General features: G+C 39.0%; 1 protein-coding gene across 4 annotated transcripts; it reads right to left on the bottom strand.

The window, feature by feature from the left end:
- Nucleotides 1-3,799: 3,799 nt before the first annotated feature.
- LOC110720015 lies at nt 3,800-11,687 on the bottom strand. 4 transcript variants are annotated; one of them, XM_021899015.1, is made up of 4 exons: nt 11,319-11,687; nt 8,220-10,108; nt 6,842-6,971; nt 3,800-6,011 (listed from the first exon to the last, which is right to left on the bottom strand). In XM_021899015.1, the coding sequence occupies exons 2-4, from the start codon at nt 8,515-8,517 to the stop codon at nt 5,825-5,827; spliced, it is 615 nt and encodes a 204-aa protein (XP_021754707.1). In that variant the 5' UTR covers nt 8,518-10,108; nt 11,319-11,687; the 3' UTR covers nt 3,800-5,824. The 4 variants fall into 4 exon arrangements, 3 of the variants coding, with proteins under 3 accessions (XP_021754707.1, XP_021754705.1, XP_021754706.1); XR_002511246.1 differs by having other exon boundaries at nt 3,800-6,960; XM_021899013.1 differs by lacking the exons at nt 3,800-6,011; nt 6,842-6,971 and having other exon boundaries at nt 7,549-10,108.
- Nucleotides 11,688-12,815: the final 1,128 nt, after the last annotated feature.

Raw genomic sequence — 12,815 nt, 5'->3', positions numbered from 1 at the left:
ACCCACATAGAACGGCTAATCACCACAATCATCACCAACAATTAAGCTAGGCCAAAAAGGGGTAAGAAATGACAACTAACACTACAAGACTAGACTAAGCTAGAAACTAAGATGCTAAGGAGATGGGTAGGTATAAGCTTCACTCAAACAAGCATAGGTATAAAATTGGAGTGATCACAAACTAAGTATATTTGAATGCCGAATTAAGGTCCATTCTAGCCACCTATCGGGGTCAAATGGTTTCTCCTAACATAGCCTCTATGCTATCGCACTAGAACCATATACTAGAAGGTACAATCAAGCACAATCGACAACAATGATTCTAGCAAGGTCTGCTATCGCATCATCAAGCAACAATTCACCTTCAATTCACAAACAACATATTTGCAAGCAAATTGAAGAATATCAAACATACAAAGACTTTAATCATGGTCAAACCAAACTATAGCTAAAACATGCTCAAGCTTCAATTATACCATCCCCAAAACCTTAGCAAAAGAGATTACTCCATAATCATGGCAATCAACATGACAATTTTCAACAAGTAAAAGCACGAATAACAAGCAATTAACAAAGCAAAATCAAAATAAAGCAATAAGAATAGAGAAGAGAAGGTAAGAATTGCTCATTGATTGATGGTGAATATCTACAAGGAAGATGATCAATCTTCCTCTTAAAAATCCAAGCTCAACAATGGTGAAACCCTCACTTTCTCTCTCTAAACTACTCTAATCCTAAGCTAAACCTAGATAGAGAAGCTCTCCTATAACTAGAGAAAAAGATCTAAAAAGAATAGAAGATATCCATACAAAGAGCCTCGAGCATTATTTATAAGCCGTGAAAAATAAGCCGAACAGGGTCCAGGCGCGCCCGCGCACGAGGGCTGCGCGCCCGAGCACGACACCGCGCGCTCGCGCTTTTGCGGGTATGCGTGGCTTGTGTGCTGGGTGCGCGCTTGTGCACTGCAGCTGCGCACCCGCGCACGGCCCGCACACAACCCGCACAAAGGTTTTGCCTCTTGTGCGCACCCGCGCACCTCGCTTTCTTCGAATCTTCTCTCGTGCTTCCTTGGCTTCTTCTTTGCAATTCTTGACTTCAAAAACCTAAGAACAAAAACCAAGGGAAACAATAAGGTAGGGGAAGTGGTATAACGCGTAATAAAGGCAAGCATTCAAGCATATACGCGATTTCATCCAAAATACATCGAGACATGAATGCACGCATTATTTGAATAGTGTTGCATGGTTAATATCCTAAAACAAGCTAAAACAAGGCATAAACACTACCCTAAGAGTGAAATAAATGTCACTCATTAGCTGCTTTTCCTAAGCTAAGGGAAGATGTGATTAATATCTTTATGCATGTCTCGTTGCAAAATTCATATGCTGCATTCTTTCGATCTTTAAAAGAAAGACTGATCACTGTCAATACCAAGATTGTTCTGAATCGAAACACAGTGTTAGATCAACGTGTTTATAATGCTCCTGTTGTAGATGATGTTGCAGTAATTTGGCTAGAAAATGCTTCATTTAGCTAGAGCCTAAGTCCTCACATAATGGTCTCTAGTAAATCAGATGAATCTCATCGAATATACCAAAATTACAGCTGCTATGACCCACTACAATATCCTTTGTTATTACCTCGGGGTGAATGTGGCTGGACTTAAGGACTTAAAAAAAAAACAAAACTCATGGAGGTGCGAGGCAAGCAGCTTCTTGTCTAGATCTTGTGATGTCTTGAGATGTACATACAGTTGAAGAGTTGCTGAATGAAGAAGGAACACTTATACATTTCGTATCATGTGTCTTTTGTCATGTCTTGCTATGCTTGGTGTATCAGATATACGAGATAGTGGTCTAATCTATTTATATTTGTCTACACAGGGGCACGTAGAAAGAACACTAGGGCATATAAGTTTATTTCTCCAAGGGAATAATATGCTTATAAGTTACAGACTCGTCCCAATAATATGTTGTTACGAGCTGGTAGATGTTTTCAACAATACATAGTTGATATGTATAAAATCAACCAGGGATGTTTTACAACGTTGCATTGAAGAAGATAGATGTGAGCAGATACTTAAAGATTTTCATGATGGTGAATGCGGAGCCCATTCAGGTGGAAGAACTCAAGCTAGCATAATATTATCCTATGGTTACTATTGGCCAACACTACGTAACGATGCACACATGTATGTAAGTAAATGTGACAGCTTCCCCGTCACTCGGGTATCACTCATAGACCCTCTGAACCTTTGCATCCCACTTTGACTCCGTGGCCTTTCATGAGATGGGGCATGGACATAGTTGGCAAGTTGCCACCTGCCTTAGGTCAAAAGCTCTATATGTTGGCTATAACAGATTACTTTTCTAAGTGGATAGAAGCAGATTTATTCCAACATGTGAAAGACAAAGAAGTAATCAACTTCATCTGGACCAACATAATCTGTAGATTCAGTTTGCCATCTGAAATTGTCTGCGACAATGGATCCTAGTTCATTAGTGCCCCAACCAGACATTTCTATGATAAATGGAACATCACTCTCATTACCTTAACACCCAGATATCCACAAGCAAACGAACAAGCTGTATCTAGCAACAAAGTGATACAAGGACAACTACATGGGCCAACAAAACCACACCAAGGACAACTACAGGTCAAACCCCTTTCTCCCTGGTATATGGGTGCGAAGCCATACTACATGCAGAAGTCACCACTCTAACAGCCAGGTACGGTTCGTCAACTCCGAACGTAACAATGAAGAGCTGTCGCATAACCTGGATACAATTTAAGAGCGAAGAGACTTGGCATACATAAGGATGGCTACCTATTAGCAAATGGTAGTAAGAAGCTTTAATAAGAATGTGAAAGCCAAGATGTTCAAAGTAGGAGACTGGGTTCTGCAAAAAGTATTCCAAAACACCAGAATGATAAATGCAGGTAAACTAAAGGTAACTTGGGAAGGCCCATACCAGATTGACAAGGTAATTGGCAAAGGGGCCTACAAGTTAATCACACCAGAAGGTAAGCTGGTACTTAGAAGCTGGAACGCAGCACACTTGAAACCTTATCATTATTAAGGTACCCCTTATTTCTAAGTTATTTCTACGTTATTTATATAAAAAATCAAAAATTTATCTATGTTTTCATTCATTGCCTCAATAAGATCAGTACTAACTTAACCATCAGAGGGCCATTAGCGGCAACGCCAACGGTCAGCTCTAACCCGTCGTATTGCAGATTCAAAATGGACAGTCCAAATTCCAGGTACAACCAGAAGATGTAAAGAAACAAAGACAAAGCGCTATAAAAGTAATCTCAAACTTTGTCAATTTGATTTCAATTATTCTATCAGAACTTGTACTGACTTAAACATCAAAGCTCTTACGTAAAGCATCAATATGGGATATTTTAAGACGCTTCACCAAAAACATCCAAAACATATGCTTGCGGTAGGCACAAAGCACGGTGTGCATGAAAGATGATGCAAAAAACTATCAAAGAAGAAAAGAAACTATTGGATGCAAAGCAATAAAAGGTTTTTGAAGGTTTTATAAACTTCGCGAAAAAGCCTGTCGAGGAGGAGCGAATTCCACGAGCTAAAACATTTGGTTTGGAAGACAAAACAAAAACCTGGAAAATGGCCATTTTGACTAACCAGCATCCACGCGCAACTTTGAGGGTTGCGTTGGGGTGTCGCGCACAATATTAGAAGTTGCGCGTAGTTATCTCGCGCAACTTTATGAGTTGCTCGCAGAACTTAAACAAAGAAACACGATCCGCAACTCGTGCTCTTCTTCTTCATTCGCCTTTTTCGGTCTCTTTCTCAACATTGGTTGTTGTGCACAGCTTTCTCGCGCAACTCTGTGAGTTGCGAACAGAACTTAAACAACGAATTATTGTGGAAGAACACGATTTGCAGCTCATGCCCTTCTTCTTCATTCCTCTTTTCCAATCTCTTTCCATTTTTGGTTGTCGTATGAACTTAAGGATAGTAAATCATGCTCCTTGTTTATTGTACCAAACTTTGAATTTGGTTAAACAACAAACAATTGTGGAAGAACACGATCTGCAACCGTGCCCTTCTTCTTCATTCGTCTTTTTCGGTCTCTTTCCATTTTTGGTTGTCGTATGAACTTAAGGATAGTAAATCGTGCTCCTTGTTTATTGTACCAAACTTTGAATTTGGTTAACAAAATGGGGAAAATTGAAAGAAGAACCCTAATTTTTAAATTAGGGGGTACTCGATTCGACTTGTTTTCATGAATTTGTTTGTTCTATGTTGTTGTGACATGTTTAAGGAATATATTGCAACAAATCCCAAGCTTGAATATGTTCATATTTTCTTGTTGCAAACATTTTCGGATATAAGCAGGTGTTGTATCAGCGTAGCTTTAACTCCACCATTGTGTCCAGCCAATCCCACTGTCCTCCAACAACTGATACAAAATAAAAACAGAATTAGTTTCCTGAATAGTATAGGGGGCTTAAAAATAGGAGCAAACGAAATATCTGAGCTGAATTTTTTTTTTTTTTATTTATTTTTACGAGAAAACAAAGTAAAAAAAAAAACTCCTAAATTTGGGCTGCCTCCCAAGAGCGCTTTATTTATCGTCGTTAACTCGACGTCTTTCCAGCATACTAGTCTTCATAATGTGGAGCTTCTAGCTCCATCACTTCAATGTTCTGGACCTGATAACCCTCATAGTACGGCTTTAGTCGATGACCGTTCACCTTGAATTCCTTCCCCGTCTCCTCACTACGAATCTCAACCGCACCATGGTCATACACCTTGGTAATAATAAAGGGCCCCACCCATCGAGAACGAAGTTTACCAGGAAAAAGTTTGAGCCGAGAATGGTACAAGAGAACTTTTTGCCCCACTGTAAATGTCTTTCGTGTTATGTGCTCATCATGGAATGCCTTAGTCTTCTCCTTGTAAATTCTCGCATTCTCGAAAGCATCATTTCGGATTTCCTCAAGCTCTTGTAACTGAAGTTTCCTTTGCTCACCTGCTGCATCCATCTCCTCACAGCCCAAAAAGCTTTGTGTTCCAATTCTACTAGAAGGTGACAAGGTTTGCCAAACACTAGCCTGTAAGGAGACATCCCAATCGGTGTTTTATACGCTGTTCTGTACGCCCACAGAGCATCGTTGAGGCGGAGACTCCAATCTTTCCCGTTTGGATTCACAGTCTTCTCTAGAATGGACTTGATTTCTCAATTGGAAACTTCTGCCTATCCATTTGTTTGTGTGTGATACGCAGTGGACACTCGATGAAACACATTATCTTCTTCAAGAGAGCTCCTATTGTCTTATTGCAAAAGTGTGTCCCCTTGTCATTTATGATGTCTCTTGGGAATCCATATCTAGCAAAAATATTTGATTTTAAAAATTCTACAACTACTTTAGAACCATCAGTACGGGTGGCTATAGCTTCCACCCATTTCGAGACATAATCGACAGCCAGCAAAATATATTGAAAACCGAAAGAAGAGGGGAAGGGTCCCATGAAATCCATGCCCCAAACGTCAAAAATTTCACAAAATAAAATAGGAGTTTGGGGCATTTCATTCCTAGGACCTAATGTACCTGTCCTTTGACATTTATCACAGGCCTTACATATATCATATGCATCTTTGAATATAGAGGGCCAGTAGAATCCGTTCTCTAAAACCTTGTGTGCGGTTCTCTTTGGTCCAAAATGTCCCCCACATGCATAAGAATGGCAGAAAGTTAGTATAGAAAGAAATTCGGAATCAGGTACGCACCTTCTGATCAGTTGATCAGCATAATATTTCCAGAGATATGGGTCATCCCATATCTAGTATTTTGCTATGCTTCGCATCCGGTCCTTTTGTGCTTTGGTGTAGCTGGCTGGAAACTTCCCAAATACTAGAAAATTTACCAAATCAGCATACCACGGAGTTCCTGAGTTCAAGGCATGAAGTTGCTCATCGGGGAACTCTTCATTGATTGGGACTTTATCTTCATCAGCTTCAATAACTAACCTACTCAAATGATTAGCAACACTATTGTCAGAACCTTTTTTATCTTTTATTTTAACATTGAATTTTTGAAGCAATAAAATCTAACGTTTTAGCCTAGGTTTGGATACATCCTTTGACCATAAATATTTCAGCGTTGCATGATCAGTAAATACAACAATTTTAGTATCCAATAAATAAGACCTGAATTTGTCTAAAGTAAAAACTATAGCTAAAAGTTCTTTCTCAGTTGTAGTATAATTAGCTTGAGCCGCATCTAAAGTCCTCGAGGCATAGTAGATGGCATGGGGAACTTTTTCAACTCCCTGACCTAGCACTGCCCCTACAACATAATTAGAAGCGTCGCACATCAGCTCGAATGGGAGCTCCCAGTTAGGAAGTTGTAGAACAGGGGCAGTGACCAACTTGTCTTTCAGCTTGTCAAATTCTTGCTTACAGGCCTCACCAAAGTGGAACTCCACATCTTTTTAGAGTAGTCTGCATAAAGGTTGTGCAATCTTCGAAAAACCTTCAATAAACCTTCGATAGAAACCTGCATGGCCAAGAAAGGAACGAACTTCCAGCACAGAGGCATGATAAGGCAGAGAAGAAATAAGATCTATTTTAGCTTTATCGACTTTTATTCCTTCAGAAGACACAATATGGCCTAAAACTATAACTTGTTCAACCATGAAATGACATTTTTTAGAATTAAGCACAAGGTTAGTTTAGAGACAACGTTTAAGAACCAAAGTGAGGTGTTCTAAGCAACTATCAAAAGAATCTCCATGCATAGTGAAATCATCCATGAAAACTTCTATGAAATTTTCAAGATAATCTGAAAAGATGCTTACCATACATCTTTGAAAAGACGCTGGAGATTGCACAGTCCAAATGGCCTACAACGATACGCAAATGTGCCGTACGGGCATGTGAACGTCGTTTTCTCTTGATCCTCCGGAGCTATAGGTACCTGCACATAACCTGAATATCCGTTAAGAAAACAGTAATAAGAATGACCAGCAAGGCGTTCTACCATTTGATCAATAAAGGGTAAAGGAAAATGATCTTTTCGAGTCATAGAGTTAAGTTTCCTGTAATCTACACAAACTCTCCACCCATTTTGAACTCGTGTGGGAACCATTTCTCCCTTATCGTTTTCCACCACTGTGACTCCTGACTTTTTTTGGAACCACTTTCAAGGGGCTGACCCAAGGGCTATCTGATATAGGGTATATCATCCCTACTTCAAGGAGCTTCATTACTTCTTTCTTCACCACTTCCATCATAGGTGGATTAAGTCGCCTTTGCACTTGTCTCACAGGTTTAGCTCCTTCTTCTAATAAGATTCTATGCTGACACATAGAGGGACTAATTCCTTTTATATCAGCAATCATCCAACCTAGAGCTGTTTTATGCTCCTTCAGAACTTGCACCAGCTTTTGCTCTTGAGTCAGAGTTAGATTACTCGCGATTATGACTGGCAGAGTGTCATTTTCTCCTAAAAATGCATACTTGAGATGGTCTGGCAGTGGCTTCAATTCCACTTCAGGGGCCTGCACAATAGAAGGCAAAAGTCTGTTAGATGTGACAGGCAATTTCATAAACAATTTGCATACCTTCCTTGCTTATGTGGAAGCACTTCCAAGGAAGAGAAAGCTTCCTTCATCTCATCTTCAAGCTCAAAATGTTCCCGCAAGTTAGTATATTTCTCTTTTTCCACAGGTTCAGTCAAAACAATATCTAACCCATCATGACCAGAGAGACAAAATACTTGCTCAGTTAGTGCATCAATGACATCTACACAAGATACATATTCACAATCAGAGGGGTATCTCATGGCATCAAATAAATTAAACCGGATAATCTCCCCATCGAATTCCATGGTCAACACCCCACTGTGAACATCAATTTTAGTTCTGGATGTTTTCAGAAAAGGTCTTCCTAATAAGATAGGTGCTGCACTAGAGGATTCATCATTTGGCATATCTAAAACATAAAAGTCAGCAGGAAATACCCGTTCATTCACTTGCACTAAGACATCCTCAACTACTCCTACAGGGTATGTATTAGAACTGTCGGCAAGCTGAATAATCACTCGAGTGTCTTTCAAAGGTCCTAAGTTCAAAGCTTTATAGATATATAAAGGCATGACATTAATAGAAGCTTCTAAGTCTAGCATGCATTTATCGTATCTCGTGTTACCTATTTTACAGGGTATAGTAAAAATACCTGGATCCTTGCACTTTGGAAGAACTTTCCTCTGTAAAACAGCAGACACATTCTCACTTACACCGACTTTTTCATCTCCACTCAATCTCCTCTTATTAGTGCACAACTCCTTCAAGAACTTTGCATACCGCGACACATGTCTTATAGCTTCCAGTAGAGGTATGTTCACCTCAACCTTGCGAAAAATGTCTAGGGTCTCTTTCTCCTTTTCATGCTCTTTCTTCTTATTCTTAGATGATAACCTGCTAAGGAAATGGAACAGAAGAAGAAGATTGATTAGTATTAGGAGAAACAACATTGCTTACCTTAGGGGGCTGCTTATCTTGCTCTGGAACAATAGTCTCCCGTTCCTCTTGGTGTTCTGCCAGCTCTTCAGTCTTTTTTGCTGGGATCTCTAATTGCTTAGCACTTTTAAGTGAGATTGCACTCGCGTTCTCCTTTGGATTTCTCTCTGGTTGACTCGGAAGCTTATTAGAGTTCTGAGCTTGGAGCTTTCCCACCGTGTTAGCTAACTGAGAAACTTGGTTCTCCAAGTCCTTTAGACCACTTCTTGTATCTTGCTAAAAATGCAAAGTGTTGTCAGCCATTGCCTTCACAATATCTTCCAGAGACATGATACCAGATTGTGGCTGGGAAACTTGCTGATTTTGAGGTCACGGCTGATATTGTGGTTGCTGATGAAAACTAGGTGAGGATTAGATGCTTGTTGTTGCTGGAAAGCTGGTGGTCTGAGGTTAGAGTTGCCTGCCTGCTGCTGAGCATTACCATATCTCAGATTTGGATGATCTCTCCACCCTAGATTATAAGTATGAGAGAACGGATCATAACGTCTTTGCTATCCCTGACCACCACCAATAGAATTCACTTGCTCTTCTGGCATAGTAGGGCACATATCAGTTGGGTGTCCTACCATTGAACAAAGGCCACATGTTTTTTATTGCCCTTTTTCGACCATTACTCGCTCCAATAAGGAAGTGAGTTTAGCTACTTGTTGCTCGAGGTTAGAACTCACCACTTCATTAACTTGACGTACAGAAGTGGATTTGATATTTCGACCTCCTCGATACTAAGAGTTTGCAGCCATGTTTGCAATTAGTTTCTTTGCATCTACGGGTGTTTTGTCAACCAGTGCTCCACCACTTGTTGCATCAACTACATTCCTGTCTGTCTCCCTAAGTCCTTCGTAAAAGTACTGTACTAATAATTGCTCACTGATCTGATGGTTTGGACAGCTATCACATAGTTTCTTGAAATGCTCCCAGTACTCATGAAGTGTCTCTGCATCGTCCTGTCGAATTCCACATATTTCTTTCCTGATATTGGCTATTAAAGATGCTGGAAAATATCTTTCTGCGAATACTTTTAGAATTTGATCCCATGTTGTGATGGTTCCAGCAGGTACTTCAAATAACCACTCCTTAGCAGCATCAGATAAGGCAAAAGGAAATTCCTTTAACTTGAGTTGGTCGAGGGTGACCTCAGCCGGTTTCATCCCCGCACATGCTATGTGAAATTCCTTCAAAAATCTGCTAGCCTTATTCATGTGAATTGAACCCAAGGAGCTAGTATTACGGAAACATGAAAATGTGGGAAGAGCACTAATCAACCCCGGCTTGATCTCAATTTTTGCCTCATAGTCTACTATGCACAATAAATTTGGATCAAATGTTGGAGCTGCGAGCTGCTTTAGTGTTTGATCACCCATCTCAAAAATATATTCACCCTCCTCGTTCGAAAATGAACTTTCACTGTGAGGTAATGGAATATGACGAGCTTGCTCCAGTATTTGAGCACGAGTCCTTTTGGCTACAGGGAGAGTAGAAAAAGGATGAATTATAAGTCCCTGGTTCCTTGCTGCAAATTCCCTTAATCTTTGATTCTTCGAGCTTCTGTCACACATACACAAACAAGGAACTAGATGACAAGTAAGTAGGAAAAGTTAGCAAAAACACAAGTAATAATGTAATAAAAAGCCAATTCCCCGGCAACGGCGCCAAAATTTAGTACGACTGTCGCGTGTCTACCAAAAATAAACCTAACTAAAACCTCCTAAAATGTAGTAGGGTAAGCTAGGGTTGATCCCACAGAGAATTAGATTATCAAATTATTACTTGTGTATGTTAAAAACCCCTGTTTTGAACAATGACTTTTACGATCTAATATATAAAACTACGGACTTGAAAATAAGCTAAGTACGGAGATGTAAATTTAACATTAAGAATAAATATTAAAAATCAAGAATGATGAAAAAGGGATCGGGAGATACAATATTGCATTGGAAAATTGATTGATCATCGAATTATATAAATCATGTTTTTATCTCAATGTTAGCCGATGAACATAAACAAACATTCAACACTTCCCTTAATTGCAAATAAAACAAACAAGCTCTTGGAGTATTGTCTAACTAACTAACAATCTAGAACAAGCTCTCTAGACTCGATTAATTAGCAACATTAATAACTAGGAAGTAGCTAACTTAAGCCACAAATCTCACAAGCTCGAACTTGTGCAACTCAAAGGGTAGATAATCTTAGGTGTTGCGACAAGTTTTAGTCACCAATCGAACACCTAATCACTACTAATGGTATCATCTAAGACAATTACGGATCACAAGTTAATACTCTAGTCGTCAAACTAGCAAATTATACTAAAGATGGCCAGTCTAAGATATAATTGACTAGTTCGTAATATTCAAACGGATTATCAAACCAATTAATAAGAAATAAACATAATACCCAAAAACTAACATATCTATTCTCACAATCCAATTATCCAATGCATAATTGATCTCCCTACCCCACTAATAATTTAGCCTGACATAACAAATATTGAGTTAACTATAATAGAATACATAAAATTCATAATTAAACTAATTAACAAAGCAAATAATGAAAATAAAACTAATAATTAACTTAATCTAGCAAACTGCATACCAACTAGAACTAGTATACTAAAGCATTCAAAAGTAAAATAACAAAGAGAAAGCACTAACTTTTACTTTTATTCTCCTAAAACAAAACTTATACTACTACTAATCCAAGATAAATCAAAGGTAGACAATCGAATGTAAAGAAAATGAAAACAAATATACAGTACCATATCTTCTAGTGAGAATCAGAGTAAACACAAGGTGAACCGAGTCGCCTTGACTAGTCCGTGTTTGCTTACCTTCCTGCTCGCTAGGTACCTCGCAATAATCCAGATGAAACTCATCAATTTGTTGCCCTAAACCTAGCCCAGAAAATCCCCAAAATAAAACTCAGATCTCCCTCCAATTCGCCAGCCCCATGTATATCAATAGGAGTCTTTGATCCCTAACTAATCCGAATTTTTCGCTCCAATAATTATCCAATTTCATCTTTATCATCTTTTGCTTGACAGTTTGGTACCCACGAAAATCGCTCAACAATTTATTTGAGCTTTACCCACAAGAACAATGAGAGGTGTTCCCTTGCTCTTCTTTTTTTTTTTCTTTTGTTTTGGCTGAGTAACCAGTTGGTGTACTTAATGAGTTCATGGTCCACTTGGCTATTTGGACGTTTTAGGAAACTAAGCTTCCCGAAGAAAATAATTACAAATTTGGTTGCGTGGCAAAAGTATTTACAAAAATAAGCTTCTGGGGTAAACCGCTGCCCCAGGCAGCGTCTTATCTTGTTAATGAAACGCTGCCCCAGGCAGCGTTTCTGTCTGGTTGTAAAACCAGAAACTCGAGCTTCGTTTTCAATCACGTTTGCTCTTCATTCCTTCGCCTCCTTCGCAATCCTCTTCCTTCCCTTCCCAAATTTCCTCTTCAATCCTCTTCAACCCAATTTCGTATTACATCCAATTCAAGGTATGGTTAAATATTAGTTGAGTATTTACAAATTGTTCGTTATGTTTGTTGAATTCTTGAATTGTTGGTTAGTGTTGTTGAATTATTGAATTGTTGGATATTGTTGTTGAATTGTTGGTTAGTGTTGTTGAATTCATGAATTGTTGGTTAGTGTTGTTGAATTGTTGGTTAGTGTTGTTGAATTATTGGTTATTGTTGAATTTCTTGAATTGTTGAATTTCTAGGGTTTATGTTGAATTTTGGGGGTTTTTGTTGAATTTAGGGGTTTAGGGTTGAGTTGATGAATTGTGATTGTTAAATATTAATTTGGATAATGTAGAATTGTTGGTGTTGAAATATTGAAGATGTTAAGTATTTGAATTTCTAGAATTATTGCTTGTTAATGGTGACCTAGTGATGCTTAGTTGTTCCAAAGTGGTTAGTTGGATGTGATTTAGAGATGGATTAGTGTGTTTTAGTGTAATGTGTTTTGGTTGTTGTGTAGAATATGGCCGCACAGAATGTAGTTTTGTTGTGCCGGTGGGGAGGTGAATTTTTGTTTGACGGACCTCGTGTCGAGTATAATGGTGGAAATATGGAACCACTGACACTTGAACCGAACATGACCTTCAGTGATTTCATGAACGAGGTTCATAGTAGCATTAGTTCAAACCCGGGGAGTGTTGAACTAAACATTAAAATGAGGTTTGAGACCGGGAATGGGGTTCAAGTGTTACCTGTGTCCTCGAGACGCCTTCGATCGACTTACTGAGGACCAGGTA

Source organism: Chenopodium quinoa, unplaced genomic scaffold, assembly GCF_001683475.1.
Source record: "Chenopodium quinoa cultivar QQ74 unplaced genomic scaffold, ASM168347v1, whole genome shotgun sequence".
NCBI classification, from domain to species: Eukaryota; Viridiplantae; Streptophyta; class Magnoliopsida; order Caryophyllales; family Amaranthaceae; genus Chenopodium; species Chenopodium quinoa.
The sequence above is the reverse complement of the archived record's forward strand: the minus strand, read 5'-3'. Positions and strand labels throughout refer to the sequence as shown.